We start from the raw sequence: 14,679 nt of genomic DNA on the forward strand, positions 1-14,679 counted from the left end.
ACCTGCATCCCTGCCTCCACCCCCACCCCCACATCCATGCCTCTGTGCACCCCTGCATCCCTGTCTCACGCCCCCATCCCTGCCTTCCAGAGGCTTCTGTGCTGCTCCGTAGGAGAGCTTGTGTGCAGCCTTGCCGGACTGGTCTCTCTCTTGCGGCCCGCAGTTGGGGAGTGCTACCATCTTGGGCCTGGGGCTGGGCCGTGCTGGGGTCCCTGGGGGTGCTCTCGGGGGCCAGCACATTCCTTCCTGGCACCTCACACACCACAGTGGGAGGCCAGCAAGGCACTGTGCCTGGCAGTCCTGAGCCTTCCCGGCGTGGGCAGGGCCGGCTACAGAGGCCCAGGTGAAGGGCCCTATTCAGGAGGCCCGCCCAGGGCTGTGTGGGTTGGCGCGTCCTGCTCCCTGTGGGCTGTCCTGTCACTGGGTTCTCACCAGGTTCTTGGTTTGTCAGCAGAGGGCTTTGTTGGGCCAGAGTGGCGGGGTGTAGACAACAGGACTTTCTGGCTCTGCGGGTGGAGGGGACGGGCCCTGGCCTCGGGGAAGCTGCCAGCCTGCTCTTGGCCCCTGCGTCCTGGGGGCCTGGAGGGGAGGAGGATGTCCCGCTCAGGTTGGAGGCTGTGGCCAGGCTCCGGGGCCTTCATCCCTCTCGCTAGTTCTAAGAGGGGGTTGCCCCAGCGGAGAGCCGTGAAGCCAGCCCCTGCCCACTCTGGACCATCTGTGGGTTCCCAGAAGCCAGCACCTTGTTCAGAGAACCTGGGCCCTCCCAGAGCAGGAGGACTCGGGGGGGCACTGGTCACCTGGGCCCTCCATGGTGCCAGGCCTGCCCGGCAGCTGCTTCAGCACCTCCCCCAGATGCCAGCCTGCTGGGATGAGGGGGACCAAGGGCTGGGAGAGAGGTCAGGGGCCACCCCAGGTGGGAGTGGGATTAGGGGTGTGAGCTGAGGCTAGTGGGCGCCCTGTGTGTGCCTTGACAGGGAGGGCCGGGCCACTGGCCGTCTTTGGCTGCGAGGGGTTGGGTGGGTCGGTGCAGGGGTTGGGTGGGCCCTGTCTTGGGTTAGGGGCTGCCAGCATGAGCTTTCCTGCCTCTCAGCAATGTCTTTGCCTCCAGCCATCGGGTCAGGAGCCTGGGGCTTTGGGGACATTGGGGAAGGCAGCTGCGAGGCTTGGCCTGACACCTGCCTTCTCATGCTGTCTCTCTGGGTCTAGGTGGGTGGTGGCCTCGGCCCCAAAGGACGGATTGTATGGGTGAGCTGCCATGGAGTCACGGGGCCCAGGCTGGGGGGCCGCCAGGGCTGGAGGCTGAGGCGTGGCACAGGGTCTCTCGGGCAGTCTGGGCTGTGAGCAGGACTGTCCCTGGCACATGGTGTCGCCAGCACCCTGACGTGATTCTGCTGTGTGGTCTGGGCCAGCCCATCCTCTCTGGGGCTCAGTTTCTAGAGAAGCACTGGGCTTCTCTCCTGGACCCTGTGCTCAGCTCTGTCACAGGACGGAGCCACGGCCCTAGAGCGAGGGTGGGGCTGCCCGCCCTGTGCTGGCTTTTCTCCTTCCTTGGGGGGACCCCAGGCCTGGCATTTCTAAGCGTCTGTTCTCCCACCTGTGAGGTGGACATCACAATACCTAACCCGCTGTGGTCATCCGGGGATCCAGGAAGTGCTCAGGTCTGCTGAGCCCCCGGAACCAGGCTGGCCGCACAGAAACCCCGGCTCTCACCGCTGTCCCTCCGCTCAGTGACCATAGGCTGCCACTCCCTGCTGGGTCACCCCCCGGTGTCCACGCATCAGAGGAGGGACCTCGGCCCAGAAAGGTGGGAAATGAGGGCCCTTCCAAGGCGGGGGCAGCCGTTTCAGCTGCAGACAGGAATCGGCAGTGAAGGTATCCGCCCCCACTCCCCCCCCCCCCGGTGCTGGGCCTCCCCTTGGAGGAGCCACAGAACCCTGGGGGTCCGGGACCCCCCTCCCCAGGGCATGGCCTAGGAGCTGCTGGCCCGAGGCCTCCCCGTCCGGCTTAGGGATCCACAGGCATCTGTGTTGGGAGAGACCATGAATATTGGGGGGCCTTCTCCAGCACTCTGAGCCTGGGCGTTGCTTCCCTGCCTCTCCATGCCACCTTCTCCCTGACTTTGCCGTCTGCCTGTGGGCCATGTTCTCTCCTCTCCTTTGGGGTGGCTCATGCCCACAGTCATGCCCCCACGGAGACCCCCTCAGCAGCCCCTCTGTTACCCGGCCTGGTTCCGGGAGCTCCGCAGGCCTGAGGGCTTCAGGGTGACCATGGGTGGCATGGTCGAGCGCTCTGCCGAAGCCTCTGTCCCCAAGCCAGCCCCCGGTGGTGTGACCCTTCGGGTGGCCGTGGAGGTGCCCCCGCCCCCACCCCCTGCACACACAAGGGCTCTGTGCTGAGGAGGGTGTGCAGAGTGAGGGGACCCCGGGCAGGGCTGTCTGGACCGATCGCAGCCGGCACTGGGGCAGCCCTGTCTCCCACTGGCTGCCGCTCGGGGCTGCGGTGCGCTGTTGGGCGATCGGCCAAGGGAGGCCTGAAGTGCCTCCAGCCAAGGGGCCCCCATTTCTGCGCCTAGGGGCCAAGGCTGTCCGAGCGTGGCCATCGGGGTGAGCACCCCTCTTGTCCGTTTGTCCCGAGGGGGACAGCGTCTCTGTCTTTGGACATCCAGGGAGCCGTCACAGGCCTTCCCAGAAGAGCGTGACCCCGTCCGTGCGCGCCAGCTGTCCCGGGCTCCGGGGAGAGGCCTGCAGGAGACCGTGTGCTTGGATCCCTCTGCCTCACTGCCCGGCTGGTGGCCTCACTGGCCTTCACGTCAGGCTCTGAGAGGGCGAGGGCTAGAGGCATGGGCGCCGGGCTGGCTCAGCGTCCCCCGTGGCCGCATCCGGGGCAGGCCCTCCCCGGGACCACGCCCTCAGGCCCCCCCCCCCCGGGCTCCTGCCCCCCCCCCTGCCATCATGTGCACCCCCCGCAGCTGGGAGGCCCCCCGGCCGCCCCCAGGCTCCTTTCTGCCATTGGTGTGCAGCCTAGGGTGTGTTCGTGCGGAGAGCTGCCTCCAGAGCTGTGCCCGGGGCCATCGGAAGGCCCGTGGGGGCGGGCCGAGGAGGGGAAGAACGGAGCACAAGGATCTCACTTCTTGATACACTCTGGAGGCCTGCATGGAGGAGGCAACACTGAGAATTCTATTCACTGAGCTCCTGAGTTGAGCCTAAAGGTGCATTCAGTTGGTTGTTTAACAAACAGTGATGTGCCGGGCCTGCAGAGGGAAACCGGCAGATGGGACCCCGCCTGGGAGCCCCTTTCTCAGTCGGGGAGGCAGCAGGGGGCAGCAGGTGGTCAGTGGTCTGCGGGGTGGAGCAGGGTTCACAGCCCAGGCAGGTGCCAGGAGGGCTCGGGGGTGCTGGGGTGTGGCAGCCAGCCAGTGGGCGGAGGGGAGACGGCCGGGGCTCACTGGGGGTGTCCTCCGTCTCTCTCGCTCGTTTGTCTCCCTGACGTGATGGGGTCTGGACGGCGCAGCATGCGGAACGGGGACCTCGAGGAGACGTGTGCACGTCCTGACTCCTGCGACCGATTTCATCTGGAGAGGGGGTCTTAGACACAGTTCAGTGACGAGAAAGGAAAAGATGAAAAGGAGCTTCTGAATGTATTTTGAATTATATTTTAAAAACTGATACCAACCTCATACAGAGACAGCATCTTTGCAGGTGGGGTGGGGTTCAGCATCTAGAGGGGCAGAGGTGACCCTGGATTCCTGGGGGCCCTACGTCCGGTGACAGGTGGTGACGGTTGTCCTCATAAGAGGAGGGGCCATGTGACCATGGAGGCAGAGACCGGGCAGTGCGGCCACCAGCCCAGGGACACCTGGGGCCCCAACAGTTGGACAAGGACACAGCCCCCATCGCCCCAGCCCTCCCTGCCCAGGATGACCCCCCACCATGCTTGTCCTCACAGCGTCCATGCACAGCATGGTATTCCTGCCCGGGGGACCGTAGCACCAAGTGCCAAGCCCAAGGGAGAGGTTGTCTTGGCCTGGAGCTGGGCCTGTGGGGGATCCCGGGGTTGGCAGCTTGGGCTCACAGTGCCTGTGGCCTGGACATACTCCGGCTGGCTCAGAGGCCTCGGTGTCCCCATCAGTGGCTGTGACCTTGCTCCACACTCCAGGGCCGCCCGGGATAGAGGGCCAGCTGCACGGCCTGGAACCCCTGGAGAACCCATGGCACCTCGCCCCAGGCGGCCCCTCCTCACGTGGGGTGCTGGGACCCCTGCCGCACGGGGCTTACAGGAAGCAGCGCCGGGCACGGGCTGGGCCAGCAAGAGGACCTTGGCCTCCCTGCTGGGCAGGGTTGCCCCCCACCCCGGGGACAGCTCTGCAGGACCTGAGGCCACCCCCTGTGGCCTGCCCTTCATTTGTCGGTGGGGGGGGTCTTTGGAACCTTCCTTCCAGGGCGACTTTTGTACAGAGAGAAGCCCCTCCGATAGGGTTTGGACGTCAGTACCAAATCTGTTGAATCCCACGCTCCAAACCCCGTCCGACCTTGGGCTTGATGTCGCTGTGACAGCCCTTGGTTTCTGTGCCTGCAAAGGTCCTGTCCCAGGTGGGTGGGCCTCTGAACCTTGCTCTGCCCTCCTACAGCCTGCCTGAAACTCGGGCAGCTGTCCACCACTGCCTACAAACCCCTTTACTTCTGAAAAATTTTTAAATTGTGGTAAAATACGCATAAAATTTATCATCTTAGCTACGTCAAGTGCACATTTGCACTGTTGTGCAGCCGTCCCCACCGTCTGCCTCCAGAACTTTCCATCTTCCCAAATGGAAACTCCATCCTCATGAGACACCGACCCCCTCCCTCCCCTGGCCCTGGCGCCCACCGTCCACTCTCTGTCCCTGTGAATCTGGGGAACCCCAGGGACCCCGTGTGAGTGGATCATATGGGATTTGTCCTTCTGTGTCTGGTTCTGTCAGCATCTGAGGCTCCTCCCTTTACACATAACCCTTTCCTGGGCCGAAAGGACTCAGGCACTCACACAATCCTTATACACTCAGTAAATTAAGCCTCCCGATCCAGCACGGTTCGCATCCTCCGTGGCCTGTGGCTACATTTCAGCATCCTGGAATTTCAGCTTAAACCCCGGGGTAACCTGAGGGCCACGTTCTTTGGTGTTGGGGGCCCCGAGGGCACCGGGAGCTGCCCGCGCTTTGTGCTGTGTGTGGGGTTCGCATAAAGGATCCCAAACTTCCCTGGGAAATATCTGGGGTGGAAAGGTGCCTCCCGGCAGGCGGGAAAACCTCACCAGGCTCCACAGTGCTTCCTGAGGTGTCTGGGCACCAGGGGAGGGCTGCGGTCCCCGCGCCCCGGAGGGCCCCCCTGCTGTCTTGGACCAGGGCCCTGGTGCGCCTCCTACATTCTTTCCTGTTCCCAGGGCACCTGGCCCCCGCGGGTACTACCGTGATGACCGATAACATTCAGGACGTCCCTCCGGGCTGGCGCTCGTGGCCCCGGCCCCTGGCCAGCAGTACAAGCAGGGCATTGTCCCTCGGGGCACGGAGCTGCCACCACGCTGGGGGCCAGCATGGCCTCTGGGGGGTTGGCATCCTTTGTGCCCCCCAGCCCAGCTCCTGCACCTTGACCCAGAAAATGGGTCGGGTCCCTCCTCTTCCTGAGCCGCAGTCTGCCAGCTCTTGGGGTCTGTGGCTGAGGGCTGGGTCGGAGGGGCAGTCTCAGCCCTGCAGAGGCCGGACGGGGGCATCAGGCACCCCGTGCCGTGAGCCCCTCGAGGACAGGGCCCCTGTCTCAGCATCTCAGAGGCCCCGAGGCCCACCCAAGACAGGGTGGAGTAGACAGATGCACGCTTTGTGGAATGATTTGTTTTTTTAAAGATTTTATTTATTTGAGAGAGTAAGTGAGAGCACACAAGCAGGGGGAAGAGACGGGGGAGAAGCAGGCTTCCCGTTGAGCGGGGAGCCCGATGCGGGGCTCGATCCCAGGACCCTGGGATCATGACCTGAGCCGAAGGCAGACGCTTAACGACTGAGCCACCCGGGTGCCCCGTTGTTGAATGATTCTTTCCGAAACTAGCAGCACATGTTAAAATACTTGATGAACGGGTGCCTGGGTGGCTCAGTTGGTTAAGCGGCTGCCTTCAGCTCAGGTCATGATCCTGGAGTCCCGGGATTGAGTCCCGCATTGGGCTCCCTGCTCGGCGGGGAGTCTGTTTCTCCCTCTGACCCTCCTCCCTCTCATGCTCTCTGTCTCTCATTCTCTCTCTCTCAAATAAAATAAATAAAATCTTGAAAAAGAAAAAAAAAAATACTTGATGAACTCTGGAGGCTTCGGGATACAGCCGGGCTGGGGAAGCAACTTGCGTGGCTGTGCACCAACTGTTCCCCGACCCTCCAGGGAAAATACTCTGCAGCGGCCCCAGGAGGGGCTCCCCGGGGAAGGGCCCCGGCCCCTGCTGGCTCCCCCCCCCGCCCCCGGGCCCCTGCTGGCTCCCACCTCACCCGCCCCCAGGCCCCGGCTGTTTCCCAACCCCTTACCCGGCCCCTGCTGGCTCCCATCCCCAGGGCCCGGAGCCTCCAGCTGTGTGGGGGTCTCCCTGGAACCTCTGACCGGGGGCTTGGGGTGAGGACACCCATCCTGACGTCCTCTTGGGGGGCTGGCTGGGGCCTGAGCACAGGAGGGGCTGCTTCCCTCCCGATGGTGCCCCCGCCTCTGGGCTCCCCGTGCTTCTCGAGGCAGGCCCTGGGCGGTGGGCAGAGGGGCCCCTGGACAGCCCGCTCCCCAGCCGCGATGTCCCGGTGCTGGGTGCGTGGCGCCCCCCTGCAGGGCCTCGGTGCTCCTGCCTGACGTGCTCCTGGCGAGCTACAGCCTTCTGCCTCGTGGCTGAGCTCGTACTGACTGGATGGTCGGTGGTGGGCTGCCGCCCGGCAGTGACCCACTGCTGTGGGGTCTCCGTGACGCTGGAAGGGACAAGGAGGCCGGCTGAGGCGCGGCCTGGCGGAAGCAGGGGCCCGGCACGACACCCCAAGCGGGCGGAGGTGCCTCCGCGGATCCCCTTTAGGCGCCCCCCGCGTCAGGAGGCAGGACGCAGTCCAGACCTCGGAGCTTCCCGGGCCTGTTCTGGTGGCGGAGCCAGGAGGCAGGTGTGCGGGAAGCCCTGGGCAGTGGCGCCCGCGGACCTGGGCCTCACGGTTCTCACCCGCGGGCCGCAAAGGCGTGGGGTGTGGGCGCGTAACTCAGGTGCGGCCGGTTCTATTGCCCGCGGGCCAGCTGGAGAACGGCCCCCAGAGAGGTCTGCGTCCTGCCCTGGCTCCCGTGCGTGTGGCACCTTCCGTGGCTTTGCAGGTGTGGCTCAGTGAGGACCTCGAGATGGGGTCACCCTGGCTTCTCGGGGGGCCCTCAGTGCCCTCACCGATGTCGCGAAGAGGCTCCGGAGGAGAGGGCACAAGCACTTGGTGCTCGTCCCAGGCCCGGTGCCGGGGTCCCTGCTCAGACGTCCGGGTGCTCTGCCTCCCGTGGCCCTGTGAGCGAGTGGCCCAGGGCTCTGGCTTGTGTCGATGGGCAAACTGAGGCAGACGGCTCTGCCCGGGCCATGTGGCCTTGGAGGGGCTGTGGGCGGGCACCGTGTCTCCTCTGGGTGCTTCCTTGGCTCCATCTGTACCCAGAGATCTGGGAGGGGGCTGGGTGGTTGCACCTGCTCTGTTTCCTAGGCTGAGCTGGGCAGCAAGCCCTCTGGGAGCGGGATGAGTAGGTAGCGGGACTCGAGAGGGGCTCTGGGGTGCAGCTCAGGACCATGTGGCATGGCCCACGCAAGGCCCTTTGCCCTCACAGTCCGTGGAAGGTGAGCTCTGTGCCTGAGGAGTGATCCGGCCACAGATGGGTGCTCACTCTCTCCATCGGCGTTTACCTGTGTCCCGGTGAGACTGAAGCCCCGTCTCATTCACCCCCACAGAGGGCTCCCTGTGGGGTCTGGCAGGGAGGCTTGGCCATGTCTGTTAAACTGCTTTACTGTGGGCTGGGGTCCTGGTCTCCTTGATGGAGGCCCGGCGGGACTGGACACCCTTCCAAGCGAGTAAGAGGGTCCACAGAGCTGAGGCGGTACAGAGCGTGGCTGCGCACGGTCCCTGGAAGGAGGCAATATGGGCACAAAGACCAGGAGGCTTGATGCAGTCTCAGGAGTGCCCAGGAGGGTTGGGCGGCAGGGACAGCAGCAGGTGCAAAGGCCCTGAGGCAGGCAGGGCCAAGCATGCTCAGAAGAGGGGCGGGAGGAGCTGAGTATTCTGGGCTCGCTGTGGTGTCCCCTGGGGGATGGCTGTCATGGGGGACTCCCATGCAGGGAGTCAGGCTCACCTGACTGCTGGTGGGGTGGACTCTGGGGGCCCAGGGTGGAGACTGATGGGCAGGCTGCAGAGAGGGCTCGGCTGGGATCTGGCTTTGTAGGGGGAGCCGATCAGCCTGTGTGGGGAGGGAGGGGCTGGTGGCAGGTTTTGGCCAGAGCTACTGGAGGGCAGGGTGTGGCCTGAGAAATTGGGGTGGGGGGTGGAAAGGGGCTGAGGTGGTAGGGGGAGATGCAGGGGGCTTCTTGGTGGGCACATGGTGGGTGTGTGGGGGTGGGGGTAGACTGAAAGTTCCCAGGAGCAGCAGGATCTCGGGGTGGGGAGAGGGCTGGGGGTCTGGGTCCCCGACCACGCTGTGTTCCCTGCTGTCCGGTCTTTGAGGACCTGCCGAGAGGATGCTTGGAGCCCCCTGGGTGACTCCCCCAAACTTGCCCCTCCCCCAGGCAGGCCCTGTGACATCCAGGGATGCGGGGGGCATCCTCTGTGCTGCTGGCCCCTGGTGACCGCCGGTCTTCTTCTTGTTCTGTCTCTGTGGCTTCCCATTAAGGGGCCCGCACCACACGTGGCCTGTAAGCGTGGCTTCTTGGCGCCAGGCTTTAAGGTCTGTCCCACGGTCACGGGGGGTCAGAACTCGGCCTCCACGGCAGGCTGGCAGCGCCCCGCTCTGTGCACCTGCGCCTCGGGTTCTGGGCTCTGGTGGCGCTCCGAGTTCTCAGACTCGGGGAGGGAAGGGGCCTGGTCCAACGGCGCGGGGGTGGGGGGTGGCGGGGAGCCCCTCTGGCTGCCGGGCCTGGGCCTGCGTCGCCGGAGCTGACCACCGTGTCCTCCTGCCCTGCAGCTTCCTCATCGTCCTGGTCTGCCTCATCTTCAGCGTGCTGTCCACCATCGAGCAGTATGTCGCCCTGGCCACAGGGACCCTCTTCTGGATGGTACGTAGCAGTTCGAGGGGCTGTCCCGGACGCTGGGGCTCTGGTCTCCCCGGGGCGAGGGGGCCGTGGGGTGGAGTGAGCTGCTCCAGGCCTTTCCGGCCTGCACGATGACCCTGTCCCGGTGTCCCCTCTACTGACCGGCCACTGTGGGCAATGGGAGAATGGAGGTGTGGGGACCCCCACCCTGACTCATACATTTGCCAGGATATGACAGTGAGGCTGGGATGAGAGGAGCTGGGACTGGTGGTCTGGGAGGGCTTCCTGGAGGAAGGGGCTTCTGAGCTGAGCTGGGAAAGGAGGACAGGAGAAGCTGTGGGCAGAGCTTGCCAAACCTGCGCTGTGGCCCTGGGTCTGGGTGACTGCTGACCTGGTCTGTCCCATCCGGCCCCCGGCCTCTGCCCAGAATGCCCGGGCCTCCTGGTTGGCCCCTTCCACTGACCTGTGTCGTCCACCCTGACTCGAGGTGCCATTGTCGTGGTAAACCAGACGTCCAGATGCACACGGATCTGCCTGGAGACTCTCCTGTCTGGGGGCAGGTCTGCCTCGATGGCCTGACTGCCCTTGCTTGTTTGCTCCTCCTAGTGACCACCAGCATCCCCTGCCCACCTAGCTTGCAGGACAAACCTGATGGCGTCCGACGGATGCCTCTGGGCACATGACATCTGTCTGGGGTGAGGTCTTCCCGTCCACAACCATGGTGTCTGTTTGCCAGGGGGGCCTTAGGCTTTCGTGATGTAAAGGTTATCGCTGGTGACGGTGGTCCTTCCTGCCGGCGGCCGCCACAGACAGGGCTCGCCCTTCCATCGTGTTTTCTGGAGGTCCCTCCCTCCCTCCCCCCTTCCCCCCTCCCTCTCTCTCTCCCCCCCTTCCCCTTGCTCGCTCGCTCTCTCCCCCAGTCTCTCCCTCCTCTCCCCCTTTCCCCCTCCCTCTCTCTGTCTCCCCCTCCCCCTCCCTTTCTCTCCTCCGTCTCCCCCCTCCCCCAGGTACGGGAAAGCCACTGATGGTTACTGACGGTTGTTCTCTGTACGGCCTGTGGTTTGACTACATTTGGTTGTTGCTGGGGTGTCGGTCCTCTGGTCTGCAGTTTTCTGGGTGTGGGCTCAGCGCGGGGTAGTGTGGTGGATGCGGCGGCTGCCGGGCAGGCCAGGCTTCAGGGGGGTGGGGGTGGGGGTGGGGGTGGGGCGGGTGGGCTCCCCGGCTGCAGCCCCAGCCTGGCGGCATGTGCGTGTGCTCTTGGTTGGGGGTGCCCTTTGGGTCAGAAGTGAAGGTGTTGACTTTGTCAGCTGTTCCTTGTGTCCTTGGAGATGGTGGTGACGGCAGGTGTCCGGCTGTGGATCCGTTCGTTGTCCCACGGTACCGTTTCTGTGCTCCTACTAGATCATGCTTTTTTCTATAAAAGCGGGGACAGGCTTCCCATCGAGAAGCAGGATGGTGAGCCTTTGGGCGATGGCTCTCCTCCTCCGGGTCCTCGGGTTCTCGGGACCCACGGAAGCTGCCATGGGTGCAGGCCTGGCCCGCGCGGAGGCCCTGGGGGCTGCAGTGTCCTGGAGAAGGCTGGCCGCTCCTGCATCAGGCAGTGAGTCAGCTGCCACCGTCCTAGATCCTAGAGACAGATGTCCCCAAAGCCCTGCCCTGGTGCTGGCCGGGGAGGGGGTCAGTCTCCCCTGCCGCTGAGCGGTGGGTGATGCTTCTCTCCAGCCTGCACCTGCTTCCCAGGGAGGGGACGGTCCTTCTGCCCGCCAGCCGGCTGGGGAGGAGCTGCAGGGAGGGGGAGGGGAGCAGGGAATGTGGGAGGGGTCTCTGGTGCTTCGGGTTGTCCAATGGCCCTCCGAGCCCCGGCCTGGAACCCACAGAGCATGTCTGCTGTGCGAGTTGCTGCCGAGTCCTCTCTTCTCTGCACGTCCAAGGGCACCAAGCCCCTTACCTGCCGGAAGCCGAGGCTCCGGGGGGCAGTGGCCGGACTCCAGGGCACCCTCCTCTTGGACAGAAGTGCTGCTGGGCGCAGGGGCCCAGAGACAGACCAGGGCCGGGACCCGGGCCCATCAGGCCCTCGCCCGCGTGAGCATCCTGGGGTGGCTTCCGCAAAGCCGCACAGCCATGTGGCTCGAAGGGCATCTATCTCCCACCACCCCAGAGGCCAGAGATCAGGGGCCAGGACCCCCCTGCAGACACGGTGTCCTCATGTGGAGGGAAGGAGCCCTCTGGCGTCTCTCCTTACAAGGACATGGATCTGACAGCATCAGGCCCCCCACTTCAGTGACCTCACGTTATCTTAATTACCCCCTCTCCAAAAGCAGTTGCATTCGGAGGTGCTGGGGGTTGGGACTTGAACAAATGAGTTTGGGGGGCACACAGGTTAGCCCATGAGACCCCCCTGAATGGCTTACTTCGGTCCTGGGAGTTTCGCTTTTGGGCTTTAAGAAACTCTGACAACATCGAGTTTCTGCGTTGATTTAGGGCACGCCGGGCACCCCCGTATCCAGTGGGCTGTGTGCACCGAGGGTCCTGAGCTCCGGTGGAGACTTACCACATGCTTGTGCGGCTCAGGCGGGGCCCGCAGGTGCCACTGGGAGGGTGGGACGGAGCCTGGTGAAGCCGCCCAGGCCCGGCCGGTCGGGACCCTCGCAGATATGGTCTGCACCCCGACGTGTTGGTGGGTGTGTTCCCTGCACTGGGCATGGAAACCAGACCAGCAGAGGGGTTACCCCCACAGCAGCCCTGGCGTGGGGGGCAGACCCTGGTGTGGTCTGGCCTCCACTCTCCTCCTGGCCGGGAGCACCTCCCTCCCAGACCAGGCTTCTCGCATTCAGAGCTCATAGTTGACGTCGTGGCCTGGTGCTGCCCAGAGCTGCTGAGGGAGGCAGCTGAGGGCTCCGGTCGCATCCTGGCAGACCCCCGCCCTCCTGCAGCCCCCCAGCATCCCCGCTGCCCCTCATCCTGGCCACCCTCTCCATCCCCACATCCCCTCCATCCCAGCAGACCCCCCCCCCCCCCCCCTCGGCCCCCCCCCCCCCCCCAATCCTGACCACCCCCTTCCCACCTCCATCTCTCCAGGATGTCCTGCCAAGCCTGTGGTCACAGCATTTCTGAGGCCCGCATGCCACCTGGTGGCCACTGTCTGAACTACAGGCACAGTTCCCCAAGCTGAGGATGGGGGCTCAGCTTGGGCTGGGGAGGGGAGAGGCGTTTGGGTCGGGTCCCCTACCCCTTCCTCTGGGACCCAGGATGGGTGTGCCAGCCCACTCCTGCTGTGTCTCACCTTCCTTCCACCCCTTGGGGGACCGAGACCCCGTGCAGCCTCCCTTGTCTCCCCCCCTCCCCCCCCGCCTCCTGTCCGTCCAGGGGCCCTCTCCACATGGCAGCCTTCTTTGGTTGGGGTGGGCAGTACTTTCTGAAACAAATCTGACCATTCCCCAAGCTCCCCGTTGTAATAAGCTTGGCCTCTCCCTCTGGGCCTCCCAAATGCTGCACATTCAGGCAGCCCTGTCCCCATAACTTTGTGCTCCCCTCCCTCCATCCCAGCACACTGTTTGGTGACCCTTGGACACTCCCTGCTGCCTCAGGGCCTTTGCACATGTTCTGCTCTTGGCCTGCTATTTTTTCAGTGTGTCACATGACTGACTTCTCGTCTAGTTCTAGGTCTCAGCTTGGCTGTCACTGCTTCTGAACCTGCCGTCTGGGGGTTCCCCATTCCTCTGTCCCAGGACACCTGCTCTTTCCCAGCAGTCTGGGCATGCGGTGGGGTGGGTGGGGGGCTCTGTGGGTGGGTTTATAGCTTTCCATTGTTGTACACTCCCCAAGGGTAGGCGCCCCGCAATTGCAATGACCCAACATGCCCAGCATGATGTCTCCAGGATTTGGACTCCCCACCTTTGAGCCCCCTGCCCAGAGCTACCCCCACAGGAGCCCCCAAGGCCTCAGCTCCCCCTCGCCCCCCAGTAAATTAGAGGGGGTGGTCAGGACAGCCTCAGACTTCGCCCTCCAGTGGCCTTGCTGGGTTTCTAAGGACTTCCCAGCTCAGTGGCTGCATGGAGACGGGTCTTCGAGAGGGGTTTGAGCTGGCTGGGTCCAGCTGCCACTGGAGAGTCCTGGCCTTGGGGGTGGCGGGCACTGGGGATACAGTGGCGGGGAATGAGGCCGCCCCGGTCCCAGCCTCCAGGGGCAGATACGAATTATGTCCCGTGGTGGGTCAGGAAGGAAGTGCAAGGTGAAGAAGGGATCGGGGTGGGATGTATCTGCAGAGATGCTGAGGGCTTCTCCAAGGTGGGGGCAGGGGAGGTGGGCAGGCTGGGGGTGGCCGGGACAGGCAGGGACCCCTCCCACAGCTCACAGCCTCCAGGGTGGGCTGGGCAAGCGCAGGGCCCCCGGGGAAGTCAGGGGGACTTCCTGGGGACGCGTCAGACCCCAGGCAGAGGGAGACCCGCTGCAGGTGTGGGGAGTGGGCCTAAGGAGCCCTGTTGGCAGCCCTGGGGGCGGGTGGGCACAGAGCGGTGCTGCGGGCCACCAGGTGGCGCTGCTGTCCACGGAATGTGGGAGGCGCTGGCCGGGGCCCAGAGCGACGGGAGCCAGACCGCGGCTGGGAGCCCGGGAGGGGCCGAGTGTGGGCTCTGAGCGAGGGGCTCCGAGAGCGGCCTGATGGGTAAATGGTGGAAAGAAGTCACTGTGAGCTGTGCTTTCCCAAAGAGCCCATATTTCTGCCTTTCCTTTCATACGCTCCGTGTTTACGGAGCCGAGAGCTGTTATCTGGCCCGAGCAAGGGAGCCCCGGGGCGGCCTCCGAGGGATTAAGCGTTCTGCTGAACCCGCCGGATTCAGTGCGCCTGCAAAAGCCATTTTGGGAGGCATCGGCTCTCTGCTGCGGGTCTGGCTCCGTGAGCGGGCCCACGTGGGGCCTGAGCCTCGTTTGCGGCTTCCCGGGCAGAGGGCTCCCACCGCGGTGCGGGCGTGAGTGCACGGCCCGTTGCCCACATGTGCGCGTGGGGCGCGCCCTGGTGTGTCTGCTTGTGTGTGTGGCCGTGTGCACACGTGTGCGGGTGCGTCCCCGCGGCCACGTGCATGCTTCCTGCCTGCGTCCGTGTGCCCACGGCCCTAGAACAGGCCCTGGGCGGGTGGCAGGAGACGGGCAGGCCCAGGTGAGGGGCTGGGTTCCGTTTCTCCCTCGGAGTTGCTCAAGCCCCACACAAAGAGGGGCTCCCGAAAGCACAGCACAAACACGGCGTATTCCGTGCCTTCTGGTGCTGAGCATACCAGGGAATTGTCCCGCGATGCTGTGGTTAAAAACCCCGTGAGCCGCGGCCCGGAGGCCTGGGGGATGAGGTCATCGCTCGCGGCTTCCTCCCTCGCTGCCGAGGCCCCCTCAGCCCGCCGCGGTGACCCGGCCCTCCTGCCCCCCGGGGTCCCTGCTTCCCCGAGACCCTCA

At 64.8% G+C, this 14,679-nt stretch overlaps 2 protein-coding genes across 2 annotated transcripts in view; one reads left to right on the top strand and one right to left on the bottom strand.

The window, feature by feature from the left end:
• TRPM5 (transient receptor potential cation channel subfamily M member 5) overlaps window positions 1-2,278 on the bottom strand; it is a 65,456-nt gene extending 63,178 nt beyond the window's left edge. Inside the window, exon 1 of the mRNA XM_044919537.1 lies at window positions 2,220-2,278. Within this exon, the coding sequence (XP_044775472.1) occupies window positions 2,220-2,278 (59 nt within the window). The remainder of the gene's footprint in view (window positions 1-2,219) is intronic.
• Window positions 2,279-7,795: 5,517 nt separating this feature from the next.
• KCNQ1 (potassium voltage-gated channel subfamily Q member 1) overlaps window positions 7,796-14,679 on the top strand; it is a 213,485-nt gene continuing 206,601 nt past the window's right edge. Inside the window, exons 1-2 of the mRNA XM_044919539.1 lie at window positions 7,796-7,836; window positions 9,171-9,261. Coding sequence (XP_044775474.1) covers window positions 7,796-7,836; window positions 9,171-9,261 — 132 coding nt within the window. The remainder of the gene's footprint in view (window positions 7,837-9,170; window positions 9,262-14,679) is intronic.

Source organism: Neomonachus schauinslandi, chromosome 11, assembly GCF_002201575.2.
Source record: "Neomonachus schauinslandi chromosome 11, ASM220157v2, whole genome shotgun sequence".
Classification (NCBI taxonomy): Eukaryota; Metazoa; Chordata; class Mammalia; order Carnivora; family Phocidae; genus Neomonachus; species Neomonachus schauinslandi.